General features: G+C 44.5%; 5 protein-coding genes across 7 annotated transcripts; 3 read left to right on the plus strand and 2 right to left on the minus strand.

Moving 5' to 3' along the window:
- The first annotated feature begins 92 nt into the window (after positions 1-92).
- On the plus strand, positions 93-3,344 carry elob (elongin B). The gene is made up of 4 exons (XM_083677731.1): positions 93-149; positions 1,765-1,899; positions 2,205-2,313; positions 2,551-3,344. Exons 1-4 carry the CDS (start codon positions 147-149, stop codon positions 2,661-2,663), a joined length of 360 nt encoding a protein of 119 aa, XP_083533857.1. The 5' UTR covers positions 93-146; the 3' UTR covers positions 2,664-3,344.
- A 757-nt stretch (positions 3,345-4,101) lies between these two features.
- Positions 4,102-6,383, plus strand: LOC310810082 (putative nuclease HARBI1). Of its 2 annotated transcripts, none has more exons than XM_083677705.1 (4): positions 4,102-4,263; positions 4,531-4,860; positions 5,039-5,279; positions 5,651-6,383. In XM_083677705.1, the coding sequence occupies exons 2-4, from the start codon at positions 4,555-4,557 to the stop codon at positions 6,370-6,372; spliced, it is 1,269 nt and encodes a 422-aa protein (XP_083533831.1). In that variant the 5' UTR covers positions 4,102-4,263; positions 4,531-4,554; the 3' UTR covers positions 6,373-6,383. The 2 variants fall into 2 exon arrangements, with proteins under 2 accessions (XP_083533831.1, XP_083533830.1); XM_083677704.1 differs by lacking the exon at positions 4,102-4,263 and adding an exon at positions 4,280-4,393.
- Positions 6,384-6,784: 401 nt separating this feature from the next.
- On the minus strand, positions 6,785-7,838 carry LOC310810098 (uncharacterized protein; the record flags this gene model as incomplete). The annotated part of the gene is made up of 2 exons (XM_083677726.1): positions 7,667-7,838; positions 6,785-7,383 (listed from the first exon to the last, which is right to left on the minus strand). Exons 1-2 carry the CDS (start codon positions 7,755-7,757, stop codon positions 6,785-6,787), a joined length of 690 nt encoding a protein of 229 aa, XP_083533852.1. The 5' UTR covers positions 7,758-7,838.
- A 719-nt stretch (positions 7,839-8,557) lies between these two features.
- On the plus strand, positions 8,558-14,039 carry armc5 (armadillo repeat containing 5). Its single transcript, XM_083677672.1, has 7 exons — positions 8,558-9,139; positions 9,242-9,272; positions 9,358-9,468; positions 9,594-10,488; positions 10,600-11,459; positions 11,541-11,673; positions 11,862-14,039. The coding sequence occupies exons 1-7, from the start codon at positions 8,735-8,737 to the stop codon at positions 13,447-13,449; spliced, it is 4,023 nt and encodes a 1,340-aa protein (XP_083533798.1). The 5' UTR covers positions 8,558-8,734; the 3' UTR covers positions 13,450-14,039.
- Positions 14,040-14,145: 106 nt separating this feature from the next.
- On the minus strand, positions 14,146-15,905 carry cox6a2 (cytochrome c oxidase subunit 6A2). 2 transcript variants are annotated; one of them, XM_083677733.1, is made up of 4 exons: positions 15,753-15,905; positions 15,344-15,417; positions 14,851-14,993; positions 14,146-14,402 (listed from the first exon to the last, which is right to left on the minus strand). In XM_083677733.1, exons 2-4 carry the CDS (start codon positions 15,411-15,413, stop codon positions 14,313-14,315), a joined length of 303 nt encoding a protein of 100 aa, XP_083533859.1. In that variant the 5' UTR covers positions 15,414-15,417; positions 15,753-15,905; the 3' UTR covers positions 14,146-14,312. The 2 variants fall into 2 exon arrangements, with proteins under 2 accessions (XP_083533859.1, XP_083533860.1); XM_083677734.1 differs by having other exon boundaries at positions 15,344-15,433; positions 15,753-15,894.
- Positions 15,906-17,975: the final 2,070 nt, after the last annotated feature.

The following is a 17,975-nucleotide window of genomic DNA, read 5'->3' on the forward strand; positions in this document are numbered from 1 at the left end:
TGGCAATGGTGATTGAGTAGACGGTAGCGTACATGTTTGCCCCTCCTGATATTCTGCATAGCGCTGTTTCAGACAGCTGTTGTGTGTTATGATTCTCGCAGTGCAGGGTGGGATCGCGGAGGCGTAGGTGCAACCGACCGAGAGAAATGGTGAGTGAGCAGACAACCAGCTAGAAATAATCTATTTTAAAACTACAAATGACTTGATGTTGGTATTGCTTTTTGATGGCAAATAAACGTTGACACATCAGGACCGCTAGAATTCACTCAGTTATAGTCAAAGAAGCTAGGTAATTAGATGGCCATCTCTTTGTTTCGTAGTCGCTAGCGTATTTCGGTAAATAGGGACAAGGCGCTAGCTCGCTAAGCCAGAGGGACAGCGTTTTGTAGTCTCTCGCTAGCTAAGGTTAGCTTACGTTACTGATGTAATTTGAAGCAAATAACATTCTGTCCACTAGCTTTCCACGATAAAATGGAAAGTATGTTGTTGCTCTAACTCAAACATGACTTCTTAGCAGAGACAAATGATCCAAACGGATGCATTACTGTTGCCAGATAACGCTAGCTAGCTATTATAGCCAGGTAACAATTTACGCGTCACCGACTGAACTAGCTTGCTTGCTGTGTTGTGGTTCGTGCTAGTACACATACAATATGTATCTACATGTTGTTTATGTAGCCACGTTGGTTTAGTAGTAAACCAATTAAAATGGAAACGCATTTTGCCGCATGGCTAACACTAGCTAGCCAGCTTATTTGATTTCCAGACCAAGCACAGTTGTCTGGCACTGTCTCTGTCAGTATATGATAGCTGAAATTAGCTTAGTAGCTAGCTGCGTATTAGCAATTTGAGCCTTGTATCGTATAAATCTCGTAGCTGAACTACGCCAGAATTTATGTAGAGTATTTACTATTTGCACTAATGACTGTGGGCCAATCGATGGACACTATGCCATGTCCCTCAATTATCAAACTGCCAGTGTTGCGGGAGTGTCAATACTATGAGTGTCAGTTAAACTTTTAGGCTTTTGTTTTGTGGTCACGGTCGCTAGCTACATGGTTCAAGAGGGCTTTAACGAGTAACTTTTCTAAGATATGTTGCTGTTGTTGCTATTATTATTATTATTATTATTATTATTATAGAATGCTTGAGTGTTAACTCCCTCAACATAAGGCAAGATCTGCCTCAATGCTTCTATTTAGAAGACAAACTGAAAGTGAATGTTGGAAAATGGATAGGCCTGGAATTGAGGCCTAGTGCTGCAGAGCTCTTTCATGTTTGCTTCAATTAAAACATATTCATTTCTAAGGCAGTACAACTACCTCCGAAAGTCATTGCCATGATCATTTCAATTTAAATCGGTCATTTCTACAAACTATTGCCTATGCTCAGTCCCTCAACCTGAGGTGATGTAATTGTGTTGCCCTCTGCCTCTGGGCCCCTGCTTAAACTGTTACTCCCTTTCTGTTCCAATTTTGAGAGAATTTATCCAACTGTCGAACCCAGCAGCATTCTAGCTCTGACCAGACATCATGCATTTTTTTTTTTAGAAGCCTACTTCCCAGATTGCATCTGTGGTCTACTGGTATCTTTAGGCTATATGCTCCTTGTATGAACACATGTTGCTTTTACAGCTGCCACCATGCAGGATCCTGTGAGTGGACTTAGCTGTTGACAGCTCAGTTTTCCACAATCTTTGTACTCAGAGTATGAGGGTAACCAATTCTACCAAACCTCTAACCCCCTTGCTTGCTGATGTCTTAGGATGTGTTTCTGATGATCCGGCGTCACAAGACGACCATCTTCACTGATGCCAAAGAGTCCACTACTGTTTACGAGCTGAAGCGTATTGTGGAGGGTATCCTGAAGAGGGCGCCGGAGGAACAGAGGCTCTATAAGGTAAGTAAGGTGGATCACACAAGAAAGATAAACATTTACAAAGTGTGGGGGAGAAAGGTGTTGTCAGATAATTTATTCCTTTATTCAAGGATAAATTGGATTTAGCAGACTAAAATATAGCTATAGAAACTGCATTCCTTTGGATGGGATACCCCCAACATCAGCTTTCTCTTTGTCCTTTCTCAACTGGCCCCCTTTTTGCTGTGTAAGCAGTTTCTTTGCATGATTTATATGTGGGTATGTATGTAAAGTCTTGGCCATGTTGTTGAACCTACCATCCTTTTCTGCATTCTCTCTTTTGTCAGGATGACATGCTGTTGGAAGATAGTAAGACTCTTGGAGACTGTGGGTTCACAAACCAAACAGCCAGACCTCAGGCCCCAGGCACTGTTGGATTAGCTTTCCGCCTCAGTGGTGAGTGCTCAGGTTGATGTTTTAGTCCAGCAGTACCTACCTGTCGTGTGCTTTGTTCAGATAATGATAATGATGTGTGCCATTAAGCAGATGCTTGTCATTTTTTTTATTTGTATTAATCCGTCTTCCGCCTTACCTTTCCTTTTCCCTCATTTGATTTGGCATTTGTCACCCACTCCTTATCAATCAAATCACTCTCTTCTTTCTGTCATACACTCTCTCCCTCTTCTCTATTAGATGATGCATTTGAGCAGCTGCGGGTTGAGCCCTTCTCCAGCCCCCCAGAGCTTCCTGACGTCATGAAGCCTCAGGACTCTGGCAGCACAGCCAACGAGCAGGCTGTACAGTGAAGGAAGGAAGGGAGCAGGCAGGGAGGGAGGGACAGACAGAGGGAGGACATGTGGAAAGGTAGTGGGTGATATCTGGGAAGTTGTGCTATGGGTTAGGTCTGGGGGGGGGGGGGGGGGGTTGGGGGGCTTCACAGACTGTAGTATGGGTTACATGCGAGTGGACCTGTGAGATATTTAACTCTGCAGGAAAAACACGAATTCCCTTGCTCACACAGTGGGTTCACATGGCATCACATTAATTCTCAGCTAGGCTCACGCATGTTTAGATACAATCAAGACCCGTCAACAAAGATTTCTGACTGATTTGTTTGGCCACTGTCAGTCATTTTGGGGATTGGTAGAAAAAGAAAAAAAGGCTGAACATATGAATCATACCTCTTATTTAATTCATTCAAGTCTTGTTTTGGGAGGGTGTAGCCTTATGTGCATTTTGTGTGTTTTGGTTTGGTGGGAATTTGATAACGGAGTGGCTCTTACATTTTTTAGAATGCCCTCTTGCTGATTTCATTTATGTTTGTGTGTTTCTCTATTAAATATTAATATTATAATTTAGCCTTTTTAATTACTTTTTGAGCTGGTTGTGTGTGGAGCAACCACAGGGGGTTGTGAGTTTTTTTGTCATTAGCTTATCTAGAGAACATGATGCATGATATGGATCTGAAATAAAAACAGATTAACATGTTAATGCCAGGACATGATATAATGTATAGTGGAACACACGCATACACACACGTACACAGAGAGAGGTTGTTGTGAAGATTTACAATTGGTGAAATTGTCATTTCAGTGTAAAGATATTCAGTTTTCCACTATCTGGTGTTTTTGTTTTATTTTATTTTTTATTTTTGACCTTTGCACTGGAGTCCCTGTGTCTACTGTTTTTTCTCTTATTCTATGTATATTCAAAAGGTTGTACACAAATTAGTCATTTGATTTTCCCCCCACAAAATATCCTTATTTTTTTAAATCAAAGGAGAGCTGGAGATACACAGTTTTGTATATTGAAATCTTAGTGGAGGTGTTTTAAAAAAATATAAAGGATATTGGAAAGAGACATGAATTAACCTATCATTGGTGATTTAAAGGCTCAAAAGGTAAAAAGGTTGCAATGTAACTGGATTTGTTCACTATTAAGCTCGTTTAAAAAACGGGAATTCATAATAGCAGCACCTGTAATTGTCTTGAGTTTATATTAAAAAAACCTACCCTTTTCTTTTCCAGACCCTATGTGGTGTTGGCTGTGGTGTTTTGCTCAGTAAATATGCGTTTTATGCCATTCTCATCCATGGGTCAGTTCTGCCTGGAGGAGGCATAGTCGGAGAGATCTGGATTTTGGAAAAGTCCATCAACATGCTCTAGAATTTGAGACAGTATACAACAAACTAAAGCTCAGGTGGAACTCTCATGTCAGCAATTTAACAGTGTGATTACAAGCGCACTCCTACAGGGGGCGACGGCTAGCAATGTACTGGCTACCTTGTGCATGCGCGAGGAAGTGAGCCAGATCTGAAACACGAAACACATCAAAACACGACAGACGAAACGACCGAACCGAAAGTCTCTGATATGCGACTGATCTAACTGGAATCGCGAAGTGCCGGTAGGTGGTCCTCATCGGTTATTAATGTAACGACGCTTCGCAGCCAGTCCTATAAGAGCCTTGATCATTTTGTAAAAGTTAGTAGTAGTAGTAGCGGATCGATGGCATGCTAGTGGAGCTTCGCTGTAAGGTAACTTTTCATTATAGTGTTTCATCAATCTATATTGGCTAAACATCCAGATTGATATGTTATGCAAAACACAACATAAAACATTTGCCATAATATGTCACACTCAATGGTCTATCCTGGTATGTCTGCCCTGCTAGTCTGTGTCCAACGCCGGCACGACCATGATGTATAGCGGCTGTGTAGAGTCGGCTGGCCGAGCTGTGCTCGAGATGATGCAGCGGGAATGGGAGCCTCTCTCTCAGGGCGAACTGGAGCAACGCTTGGACCAGGCCGTGGAGGAAATTCTGGAGGCGGACCTCATAGCCAAGGTTCAAACTCAGTCCGGACCTGTTTCCCTACAACTGGTGGAACCTCAGTTGCACACAGAACCCAATATACAGCCATCAGAATCAGCCACCCTTTCTCAGGAAGAAGATGGGTCTGAAACTCAACAGTCAAGTGACGCTGAGGACAACACCTCAGTTAAGGTGGGTTCGGTGATTGGTCTCATTGATGTGGCTTGAGTATGTTCCCCCCCCGTCCGTCTGCAGATTTATCCGTGCTGAATATATCTGCGTTGACATTGCACCATTTCTATCACTTGCAATACAGTTCTAAATCTCTTTCTTTTAACCCTTACCCCCCCCCCCCCCCCCCCCACCACAGTACATTACAGAGCTCCTCCAGAATTCCAACTCAAGTTACTATAGGAGTCGCTTGGCTGGACGTGCCCGCTTGTCTATGTCCCACACTGTTCTCCTGTCCCTCACCCTCCTCTCCAAGCGCCTCAGCTATCGCTCGGTGTCTACAAGTTTCCGCCTAGAGAAAGGAAACATCCACAGGATCTTCTTCTCCTTTTGTGAGCGTGTCAACATGCTGAAGGACCAACAAATTAGATGGCCGAGTGGTATGTATGAGTCTATAGTAAATGTCTTATCTGTTGTGCAATTGAATGTTTTACTTTTAGTATGTCTTGTCTTATCTGTTGTGCCTGTGCACTTTATCTGTCTCTGGGAGAGTGAGAAACATCCTCTCGATTCCTTTGTATGTCTTGACGTGAAGAATTGACATTAAAGCCACTTTGACTGACTATTTAAATTAACTGAAAAGCTTATCTCTTTAATAATCTTTACTACAATCACTACCCATTGAACAACTGCTCCCATATGGACTCAGGTGCAGTCTGACTGGTTTTGAAATGGTGAATGTGCACATTAAAACTATCTACACTGTTTTCACACCCTCACACATACTTGTTTCTGCCCCTCTCTCTTCCAGACAAAGAGGCTGTTGAAAATCTCCTCCCCCTCTCTAGCCTGCTGGGGAAAGCCAAGGAGCTGGAAGAGCAGGGTGTCCCCAGGGTTCTAGGAGTCTTAGGGCACACCCGCATTCCCATCCGCCTGCCCATTGGGAAACAAGATGTGCAGAGCATGGTGCCAGAGGTTAAGAGGATGAAGAAGGAAGCCCATCCTGACTCCTGGTTGAACCTGGAGCTTGTGTGCGACCATCAGGGTAGATTCATGCACTGCAGAATCAGCAAGGGATCAGACATGGACAGAGCCAGTGCCCTGAGAGACAAACTCAAACAGCACCCTGACATGATGCCTCCAGGGTCCTGCCTAGTGGCTAGAGTGGGGTACCCAGTCTCCAATCAGATTATAACCCCATACCCATCTGGTCGTGGCCCCAGGGAGAATCTTTATAATAAGACCCTGGAGACCCATTTTGACCTCCTGGACCAGGCTGTGGCTGACCTGAAAGCCAGATTCCAAAGACTCAGATATCTGGACATGGGGAACTATGAAAGGGCCAAAGCGGTCGTCCTTACTGCCTGCATACTACACAATGTGTTTCTGGACATGGGGGAATTGGTCAAAGGACAGATTGAGAGGGAGGCTGTGGCACAAGAGGGTGAAGGGGAGATACAAGAGGAGGGTGTGAGAAGAAGGGAAACGATTGCAGATTTATTGTATAAAGAATTGGATTCAGGAAGTACGTGAAGTGATGGACTAGCTCTGGTTTAAAATGTTCATACAGAGTTGAATAAAATGACATGTACGCCTTCATACTCTTCTTTAAATAAAGAATATCATAGCCACACACTGTTTGCACTTTTATACAAATGTAGGGTTAGGGTTATTATTTATACCCTATATAGAGTACTATGTACAATACTGAATGTCATGTAGCCTTATTCTATTTTACAATGAATGATGAATCTCATACCATGGGCCAAAAGTATAGTCTAACAAGAACTGATACACTTATGAACAATGAAGACTGCGGCTACTGCGCATCTTTTAGGCATTGTAAAAATAACTTTTTTCCCCCTCATAGTCTTTCTGTTTATGGACACACAATTGCATTAATTTAACCACACAAATTGTTTCTCTGCTCCAGCATGCTGTGCTGCTACTCTGACAGCTGGGCACTATTGTTTTGAGACAGATTTGAGATGGCACGGGCTAGGTTATTGATGGCCTCAATCTTCCGCTCCTCCAGGGCCTTCTGCTGGGCCCACATGTTCATTTTCCTCTCCTGCAGCTCCATGTACAGCTGTAGGACATCCTGTGGGGGCCTGGAGGGGAAGGGGGCAGCAATCGTCAGGGAAGGTGTAGGGAGAATCGGTGTGAATCTCTTGCTGGCAATAGCCTTGCCCAATTTGGTTCCATGAAGTTTGGCCCTGCGCTGTGCCTCTATCTCCTCCCTGCTCTTGCCCAGGACCTCATGCATGGCCTTAAAGAACTCCCAGTGGACACTCTGGACGCCCAGTTTTTTAGCCCGCTCAGCGTTCTTCCTGTACGTGGCAAGCATGTTCCTCCACTTAAGGTCACACTCAAAGGCCTTGATGGTGACATCTGGGTTCCCTGCTGACCTCAGCTTGGTGGTCATCCTCTCAGCCACGGTCTCCCACAGTTTCTTCTTCTTGCACACTGGCTGGTCAAAAGCTTGGTCCATTTCAAGTCGGGTATGGACAAGTTCCCATGTGGCTTGTAAAGTCCACACAAACTCTGGAAAATAGTTACTGGTTAATATTTAATATATGAAGTTAAAATCAATAGATTTCAATGAATTAAGAATGAAAGAAATTAAATTATTTTGTATTTGTTATTATTTGTATAATTGTAATGATCAGAAGTGCTTAACATAGGTATATGTTAGTTTACAGAAACTTTCACCACTGAGATATTGACCAATACAGAAATAATGCTTGGCGATAATATACTCATCGAGCCCTCCTCGCATCTAACGGTGGATGCAATCTGCTGACGACATAAGTTGGAAAGCACTCACCTGCTTTCGATTTTTCAGAATCCAAATTTGACACAGTTGCATTTTCAACCACTTCAACGCTCTCTGTTACAATTGACTCAATAACCTCCATACCAATCCTAATAGTGACAAATACTTTAAGCTGTTTGTAGTAGAACAACCAATTCTATCGAAGAATTTAACAACTCCTCAATGGCACCGATGATTTTTTCCGCATCAACTAAAACGATGATTATAACAACAACAGCATGTATCCATTGCATCGGAGAGGAATTTGGGAATTGTAGTTTTTAGTTCTTCGAGACTAATGGACGAAGCGTTATTGTGCTATTTATCAACTACAATCCCTGAATGCTTTGAGCTATGACTAGGAATGAGGAAATGCGAAGTGCTTTTTTGGGAGATGTAGTTCATTAGAACGAGATCTAACGTATATGCTGCAATTGGAGACTACAAGACCCACGATTAAATAAAGTACCCTTACACATATCCCTCCCTCCTTTTCGCCACCGCCCCCCTGTTTGTCGTTCAGCTAAAGATGGCGTTAGCGGCTAGCCACACCGATTGTTTTTAGTTTGATACAAAATAATTAGGCCGGTCGAAATTATGAATTCTAGACAAAACCGTATAATTCTTTAGATGTATGCTTGAAATATAGAATGGGCCATTGTATTCCCACCATAAAGAACCGGTTTGTTTGTTTGGCCTTCTCGCATACGTAGGCCTTTTTTAGGGAGTGGACCGAAGGTAGACGAACTTCAACTCCCAGCAGCTTTGCTGAGAGGTGGGGTCAGATGGTAATTTTTCCACTTGTGATGCCGGTATCTGTAGTCTTTTGTTGAATTCCATAATTGTGTATTAACTTTGGAACGTTGCAGTTAAGAAAATGCATTAGTGGAGATGTCTCACCATTTGTTTGCAATATTTGATATTTATGCAACATATGAGGAAGTTGTTAAATACAACAGTAACTATCCCCACGTATGCTCCCAGTCCCCCTCTCAACCTCCATGTCATCACAATCTGTCTGAAGTGACTAGTTAGTTAGGATAATCAGAGGAGTGGGTGTGGTAGAGTCTAAGTGGCACCATGGCTTCATTGCCAGTACAAGGAAGCCGGAAACATGCGACAGGGGCGGGCACCTCTAGAGAAGTGTCCTCATCCTCCCCAGAGGCTTCGCTGAAGTGGTGCCTCTCTCAGCTCTCTAAACCTGGAGTGGTATCCGAGGACCAGAGGAAAGGCTACACAGGGCCGGACACAGGTGGGGGCAGAGAGATGGAGAAGAGAGCTAAAGCTGGGCAGTGGCGAGCACTAGTGGCCATCCGTACACAGCACATCAAAGGAGGCACTGCTGGGATTGCCCTATTCAGAACACAGGGTGGGACACAGCCCCTCCTGAACTTGCTCAAACACCCTGAGTGTTCTAGGAAGACCCTGGACCTGGCTCTAAGTATCCTGGCCAACTGCTGCACTGAGAGATCGACACGAGTTGAGGTGAGTTTTAACGATAGGTGGAGGACAAATTAGGGTTAAACATTTTTTGAATTTAAATTGCATGTGTTAGACATAACAACATTTTTTTTCTCTCCTCCAAAGGTTCGTAAGCTCGGTGGAATATCTATTATGGGTAAGTCACTGTCCCTGAAATTATGCATTTTTATTATTTTTATTTTATGAACAATGACAATGAATAGTTTTTCTGCTTTTAACAGTGGATATTCTGAAGAGGAATGTAGCCATGGAGACAGTTCAGAACAGAGCTGCTCGTGCCTTGGGAAACTTGGCCATGGACCCAGAGAGTTCAACACTCATCCACTCTGCTGGTATGTCTGAGAATCACTGCTGGTGTGTCTATCAACACAGCTTTCTGTGCTTGTGCTTCTCTCAGTTTCTTTGCCTTTTTAAATATGTAACATTTAACACTAAATTACCTTTCTCTTTGACCCAGGTGGTGTTCCGCTTCTCCTCCTCTGTGTGTCTCTGTCTTCTGCCCCATCCTCTCCCTCTGTTGACTCTTCTGAAGCCGCCTCTCCAAAAATAGAGTGTGCTCAGTCGGCAGCCCGTGCCCTCCTCTACCTGTCAGACACGCCCTCCAACCGCCTCTTGCTGCTCACTCAGGGCACTCTGGATGCTCTTGCCCCGCTCATTGCTCCAGAATACCCTCTTGGACTGAGGCGGGCAGCTCTTAGGACCCTCCACGAGCTTACCAGAGGCTGTGGGGTAGAATGTGCCAGAGAGGTGTCCCGTTCTGGGGTTCTTGCTCAGCTCGGGGTCATGGCATTGGGAGAGGCAGGCAAACCTTTAGAGGAACTAGCATTGAAAACCCTGGCTAACTTATGCTCCCAAGGCTGCCTGCGTCCTCTGGTGGGTTCACTGGGGGTCATACAGAAATTTACAGAGGAGGTCAAGAAGGACCCTCTGAAGTCTGGAGTGTACCTCAAGGCGCTCTGCTTGTGCTGCAAGGAGGCAGTAAACCGTGCCAAGGTGAAAGAGAGCAGTGGTTTGGAGGTGCTGATTGGCTTTTTGGGGGCCCACCTGAGCCACCCCCTTGCCAGATTGGCCATTTTGGCCTGTGTTGACTTTGTCTATGATGAAAGTGCCCTGGAACAATTGCAAGAGTTGGGACTAGTACCTCTGCTAGTTGCTCGATTAGTTGAGCTTACTAAAGGCGAAGAGCTATCTGCTGGGAAGATGGATGTAAACCTCACCTCTACCATGTCTACTTCAGAGCTTCTGTCCACATCATGCTTCGATTCATTCGACTTCCCGTCCCTCGAGGGGAGCAGGAAAGAGGAAGGGGGGAAGGAGCAGGGTCCTGGGTCATCCAGCTTTCTTAGCCTGAGGTAAGTGAACATTCTCCTTTCCTATTAGGTCTTGGAAGAATGATGTTTAAATTATTATTGTTGTTGTTATTCTTTTTTTTCAGTCATCTGACCTCTTTCCTGATTCTCCAGGTCTTGGCTGGTATCTGAGGGTTTGATCTCGCCTGAGGGGGATCTTCTTGACTCCCCTGGGGGCGTGGAGGGAGACTGGGGGAACCTTCCCATCCCCTCCTCCTCCTCCTCTCCCCTAACCCCTTCCTCTGATGGTCTTTCCCCATTAAAATGCTCCTCCCCTACCCAACCTTTCTCTTTCACCACTCCCCTGGCCCCATCTAAACCTGGCCGTCAGCATTTGCCTGCTCCCTCTACCTCAATGAGCCCCCCAGCTCAGGTCCACATGTCATCTCCCTCTAAAAACACAGATCCGCCTCCCAGCACCCCTCAGCCTTCCTCTGTTTCCACCCCCCAAGTCCTGCTCATCTCCTCTCCCCCGTCTCTCCCTTCTCCCACTAAGCCACCCCTCACCCCTGTCTCCCCTGTCTCCCCATCCAAGTTCACCTCCCCTCCAAGGAAACGACCCCGTGTTCAGCCAGCTGCCCGCACAAGTATGGTCCTTCTTGACACCCCTCCCACGTTGTCACGATCCCAGGCATACCACCACCCCTACCACCCAGAACCCTGGGCTCCAGAGTCTCCCATTCTGCTTCTGCTCTCACGCTTCTCTCACGCTACTGACCCCAGTGCTGCCCTAATTAACTCCAGCATCATCTCTGGACTGCTGTTCTACCTCACTCACCATCAGGACCCCAGCGGCAGATGCTTTCGCATGTTGTGCCGGCTAAGCTGCAACCCAAATTGCCTGCAGGCTCTTGTCAGGACTGGGTCTGTGGCACTGATCCGGCACCACCTCTGCCAGAGAGGGGGAGAGCAAGAGATCAAGAGAGGGGGAATGAAGCAGACTGACAGAGTCAAAACCAAAGTGAAACAGCTTGGTAAGTTTTATTGTTGTTCTGCCATATATTTCTGTTTATGTTTGGTTGATTGAGTTATAATTAGAAACTATGTTTCTACAGGTCTTGCTCTCCTCAGTAATCTGCGTGTTCAGTGTGAGTCTGGATTTGGCTCTGGAGTCCTGTCCCATGTGATGCTGTCTGGTTCGGAGTCCGACAAGCTGAACTGCGCTCTCTCTCTACCACTTATGAATAGGTATAGTGTTACATCATAAATACATACATTTATCATCTACTGATGAGTTTGTGCTCTGTGATGGTATGTTGCATATCTTGTGAGGTTTTTGTGTGTAGTTATTGAAATTAGAAACATTCTACTGATGTGTGTAGTACTTTGTTGTGTGTTCACTAAAATCCTTAACATTATGTTTTGTTCCCTTTCAGTAACAAGGTTCTCCTGAAGAAACTTCTACTGGACAACGGCGGCCTACTCTTGGCTCTGGAGCCCCTCAGTTGTCATGAGGATGGTGAAGAGGAAGACCATCACACCTGTGAGTGTCGAAGATTGCTCTCAGACTGTCTCAACTCACCACAACAAGTCTCCACCCCCCAGCTCCACTCTCTCTACTTCTCCCTCCTGATCGGATGCCTCTCCAGTCTGGTGGGTGGTCCCAAAGCAGAATTGGACAAAAAAAGACCCGCGGCACTCAGTCCCATGAAAACCCCATCAGTGTGTGAAGCCATTAAAGATTCTCCCCCTTTCTTGAAGAAGCCTCGCCTAGAGAACCTATGCCGTTACCATGACTCGACCTTTGACCTCCTCTTCTTGCTGGATGATGGGACCCAGATTTTAGCCAACAGGGAGGCAGTGGCTGGGGCGGAGGGCTCAGATGAGGTGGGGTCTGAGTACTTCAGGGCCTTGTTGAGGGGTGGCTTTGGAGAGGCACAGGGCAGAACAGGGGAGGCCATTCCTATTAGGGACGTCAGCAGTGGTATGCTGCTACCAGTGCTGCACTACCTGCATGGTTGTCGCCTGAGCAAGGACTTAAAGAATGCAATGGACCAGGAGTGTGAGACAGGGATAGGAGGCAGAGGACAATGTCAGGTTTTGGGATCTTTGGCCTCTGAAGGACTGGTTATCTGTACAGAGGGAGCAGAAGAACACTCAGTGGTGGAGACCCAGGGTTTCCAGAAGACACCTATGGCAGAGATGATGATAGGGGCTTGCAGGTTTTTGGTGACCAAGCTGCAGAAGGAGGTGGAGGATCTATGTGTGTGTCTACTCCTGTCCTGCTCTACAAAGTCTGCTGGTCGAACTGCATCTTTTCACACTGAGAAACACACTGGAAAAAAGCCTACCTCTAACATAAACCAGCATGATGGATCAGAGGGAGAGTCTGCTGATGAGAGTCTGGCAAGCCGTACATCTGGATTAGAGTTGAGTGGTTCTAAGGCACAGAAAGACACACACACAGTTTCTCAGGCCCACACAGTAGGACAGTCTGAGACACTTCACGGTCCTGGACTCAAATCCTGTCACCAAAGAGAGAGTAAAGCAAATCCTGCCACTGGACCAGGCCAGAAGGGCAAGAAGGCAACAAATGCAACCTCAAACATGGAGACAATCTCATGCGTCGGATCAGTTTCAGGACCACATTCTGTGTCTAAAACGGGAATCAGGGAATCACAGTCGGCCTCAAAGCGCTCCAGAAAACACTCTAAACAGCAGAGTGGCTCAAACACACAGCAGGTTGTGGATTCGGATTCAAAACCCACCCAGGACTCTTCCTCAGAAGCTGGCCCTGGAGGATGGGCTCTTGGTGCTCTCCTACCCCAGGTGTATTGCTTCTCCCAGCGTTACAGCTACCCTGGTCTGGGCCGGGCCTGTCTGTCTTTACTGCTGGGTTCTCAGGAGTCCCCACAGCTTTTCTCTTCCTCTGCCGACTGCCTGCGAAGACTGGCCAGGGAGGCAGACTGTACAGAGTCTCTGAAACGTGACTTAGTGAGCATGGCCACCATGGCTCTGAACTGAGCTGAGCTGGCGGAGGGGGGGGGTTGAGGACAGTGGTATGGAGAAATATGAAATAATGGGTTAGAATGTCATCTAATTTTCAAAATAGTGAGGAATATAGAATGTAGGCTTTTCCAAGATGATTACCTGGTAAATAGAATAGTTTTTCTTTTCAAATGCATAGCTTTAATGTCAGCATTGATGTTTACAAAGTAATTGGCATTTGTTTTATTTTTGTAATTCAGAAATAGTTCATTTATATTTAGATTTTATGAGCTTAGCTGCCATGTAAAGGGATATTGAAGTATAATTAGAAAATCTATCTGTAACATAATTTGTATTATAATTTATTGATATGAGCTTCATGTAATATGCTAACGCCATTTGTTATGTATTGTTTACGTTTTATTATTTTCCTTTGACAAATGTAGATACAGTAAATTAAATGTCATGCATTGGCTTGGATGACTGGAGTAATCAGGGTTGGACCGGGTGTCATTTTGTAAATGTTGTAACTATAGCGATTTGAGCTAGTAGCTGAGGTTAAGACCACAGATAAGATTAGATTTCTCTCTCATGTACCATCAGGGTCCTCAATAAATCTGCTTAAACATCATGTCTTTGTGTTTTAATTTCTTCACATTTTAACCATTCTTCGTATTTATATATATTTACAATATAGTGTAAGGTAAACACAACAAATACCACTCAGTCTCATACAGGAGAAAGTATAGGTTTATTTCTATCTGACCCACACACAGTGGAGGTGCAGATTGGCCACTGGGGCAGCATCCTTAAGCCAGATGCAATGCAGATTAGCTATTCCGTTTAAAGCGGTCAGTATTAGGAACGCAGCTCAGCATGGACACTCAGGAGTGCTCCTCTCAGTGGTGACCTCCCTCATAGCCTTCAGGGAGAGCATTAGTGTGAGCGTTGTGGAAGAGAGAGTGGTTTCCATCACCCCAGGGCCATTTCTGATAGAGAGAGAGATATTCAATGATTTTGTATTTGAGATAGATTGGATAAGGTAGCTCACATTCATAGACATAGACAGTTATTTAATCTTGTAGCTCTATCAATGCAACACTCAAATACAGGAATAGCATTTAAATATAGGGAGAGTGGTGGATTTGGGGTGTACCACATCAACTACTCCCAATGCCCACTCACAGGATGTTGCTTTGTTATTTGTTTCCCCATTAAATGATAAACCAAATTCCCAAACCCAAATCAACCATTTACCCCTACCTCCTATGCACTTGTGGGGACCTAAGAGGACTGGACAGGTGAAAGCAATATGGCGAAATCTCAATTTGGCCTATAAGAGACCTTATTATAAGAGATAGTATAGCTAATTACCATAATGCATTAATCTCAGATCTCCACAAGTGCATGAGGGGCTGATTCCGCCTTCTGTCTCACCTTGGTGCGGATGCGCAGGTGTGGGTAGGGCACAAACTCAGGATTTTCATGATTGTGCGCCTGCATCTTCATGTAGGCATTTGCGTTGCAAACTGCCACACCAGGTAAGGCCAACACAAATGAAAGGATCTTCCAGGTCTTTGCTGTGGAGTTGAAACACAAGGTGAAGGTACAGTAGATCAGACTAGACTGTTTGTTAATACCTGACCCCCGAGACAATACGTGGTTCCTTGTCTCTTGCACTGACATCAAAACAGCAGGGCAAAAGCACCACAATGATAGCAAGACAGACATTGATAACGCATTTAACTTGGCTGGTATTACAGTGCAGCCCAGGACAAACATGACATGAATGTGGAGGAAAGCTGCCAACTCTCTACACACCTCAGTTAATATTAAACCCAAAACTCCAACTATATACAAATGGTAAGCACAGGCTGTAAGGCAGAGATAGTGAGAGAAACAATGAGATAGAAATTAAGTTCTCACTGACATCCTCCGTCATGGCTTGTGTGTGATGCAGCAGCAAACACCCGTCGGGCCGCCATCGCAGTAGGAGACATCTCTCTACAAACAGAAAGAACTCTCAGATATTGACAGGGGAAGTGTGTGTGTGTGTGTGTGTGTGTGTGTGTGTGTGTTTTAACAACGTCACATATGTTGTTCAATAACTTTGAAAGACAAGTGCAGTCACCTCCATGAGAATTACTTAAAATACATATTCACTGACAGTAAATGACAAATCCAATTCAGATCAGGTCAAACATATCTTAATAAATATTGGGGGATTTCATATAAAAAGAAAAGCAAGAGCAAAAACACAGGAATTATGCCTGAGGCCTGTTATTTGTGATCTCAAAGGAGAGGATTAAAAAACAAACAAAATATATATAAATACTTACTGTACAGTTAATAGTGTATTTTAGTCTCCTTTAAATGTGTAATAGTCCTTTGTTTCTCTAACTTTCTCTTTCTCCACCTTTATGGCTGTTTGTCCTTCAGTCTGTCCTGAGCTGAACTGAACTGGGAGACTCCTCCCCATTGCAATCTGTCAGTCTGCCAAGAAACATGAAGTTTATATTTGGTCAAGTGCAAAGGCTGGCAGACCTGTGATGAGGAGATAGAGAACATTAGGAAGAAGGGGAAAAGGGGGTTATTTTTGTGATGTTTTGTTTACATGTAAGGCAATGCAAGTGTGTATGTGTGTGTTTGAGGTTGAGTTCAACAATTGTATCCTCTATCTGCAGACTGCCAATGAAGTGATCAAACATGAAAGTAGACTAAAGTGTACTATTTCATCATTTGAAATTGAAAGTTGTATATCATTTGAATGAATAACTGATCAACATGTTTTATTACCATACATTGAAATCAGATAAAAATGCACATTGCCTCACTGCTACACGTTGAGAGGGCCTTCTGCGTCATTGAAGTTGATTAACATGAAGCATGAGTAATTGGCGGGAAAAACTCACCAAAGCATGCCGTTTTCTGAGTGAAATGTAGGCCTATTTCGTCTTTTCTTTCAACAGTTAATAGTGACATAGTACCAAAAAAAACTGTATATATATTATTAGGAATTAAAATGTGTCTCTTTTCCGTTCTGTTGGTAAATACGTAGGTATTTTTCTTTCTATTGAGCACTGGCATGACACCATATGGGAAGTTCAGTATGACTGAGAGGTGCGTCTGCTAATCATCACGGAGCTGACCCGCGTCCCTAATTTACTGAAGTCTGTCTTGAATTTCGTCCAGCTGAACTTCATACAGGTCAGAAATAGCTCCCACTATGTGTCACAGGGTAACATTGATATCACTCCTCCTCTCTGTCCCACCCCCTCCTCACATGCTTCTCTCTCTCCCTCTCTCTATAGGCCTGTGAACTTATATTGTTCTAATTTCACCATTTTATTGTAGGGTGTATCATATAACCATGAAATAGCAGAAGTAATTGAGAATCACGTTATAGGGACATCCCAAATATAACGGTCAAAAGTAAAAAACCCATATGTGCTCCACATTTTGCACAAGCCTCATAATAATTTGAACAGAATAGGCGTACTGTTTTTAATGACCACAAGATGGGGCAATGTGTCCATGATATGACATGTCCTCCCCTGACAGGAACTTCTTCCCTAGTAGTACGATAATATTGAGGGTAAAAAGGTCTTCTAAACCCATTTCAAAGAAGACTGTCTTTCTTTGTGAGTGTGCTTCCTCTATGTGCAAGGCTGTCCTTTTATAAGTGTGAATCCTTTATTTTCACACTATTTGTTGAGCGTTTCCTGTCTCTGTCTGAGCCGCTTCCAGCTCCAATGCAAACAGCAGCAACAGCCAGGCGTGAAGTCAGCCTGTCAGGCTTAGGGTGAGTCAGTCATGCAGGCAGGCAGTCTGGCTGTCTGGGCCTGTGTTATTGTGGGCACAGGCCATGTGTTACAGTATGTGTGTGTACACACTCATCAAGGCAAAAAGACCAAGGACAGGCAAGCACTTGCACACAGGCACACACAGACACAGATACAGACACAGATACCGACACCGACACCGACACAGACACACACACACACAGCAACAACTCTTTTAAGACGTTTTAACTCAATCTCACAATCACTCTCACACTTCTTCTGGCCCAGCATTCCCTCACACACACCTGTTTATGTAAACCTGGCACACACTGCAGCGTTCTAGACTCAACACTGTACAAATGCACGCGCACACACACACACACACACACACACACACACACACACACACTCACACACACACACACACTTTTACAGTATGCCTTAAAAATGCCAAGACAAAGACTTAGATGAATTGAGCAGCAAGCGCCATGCTGCCATTGCGTTGACACTAAGTTACAGCGTTCTTGTGCCTCGTTGGACAGGGGTCAAAGCAGGCCAGGCCAGCTCCTGTGGGACTACACACTGGCCAGCATATCACTCCTATACCCTTCCTAGGGGTCCTTCAACTCTCCACTTCTCAATCCTCAATTAAGTCAGATTTACCATCCCTTTTATTCACCTTCTCTTTTTCTGCAAAACATGACAACTTGTCACATCTATGTTCTCTGTAACATACCTAACGTGAGAGCCATTGTTATTTGAAAGTTATTGATGATGGTC

The sequence above is a fragment of the Argentina silus genome, assembly GCF_951799395.1.
Source record: "Argentina silus genome assembly, chromosome: 9".
NCBI classification, from domain to species: domain Eukaryota; kingdom Metazoa; phylum Chordata; class Actinopteri; order Argentiniformes; family Argentinidae; genus Argentina; species Argentina silus.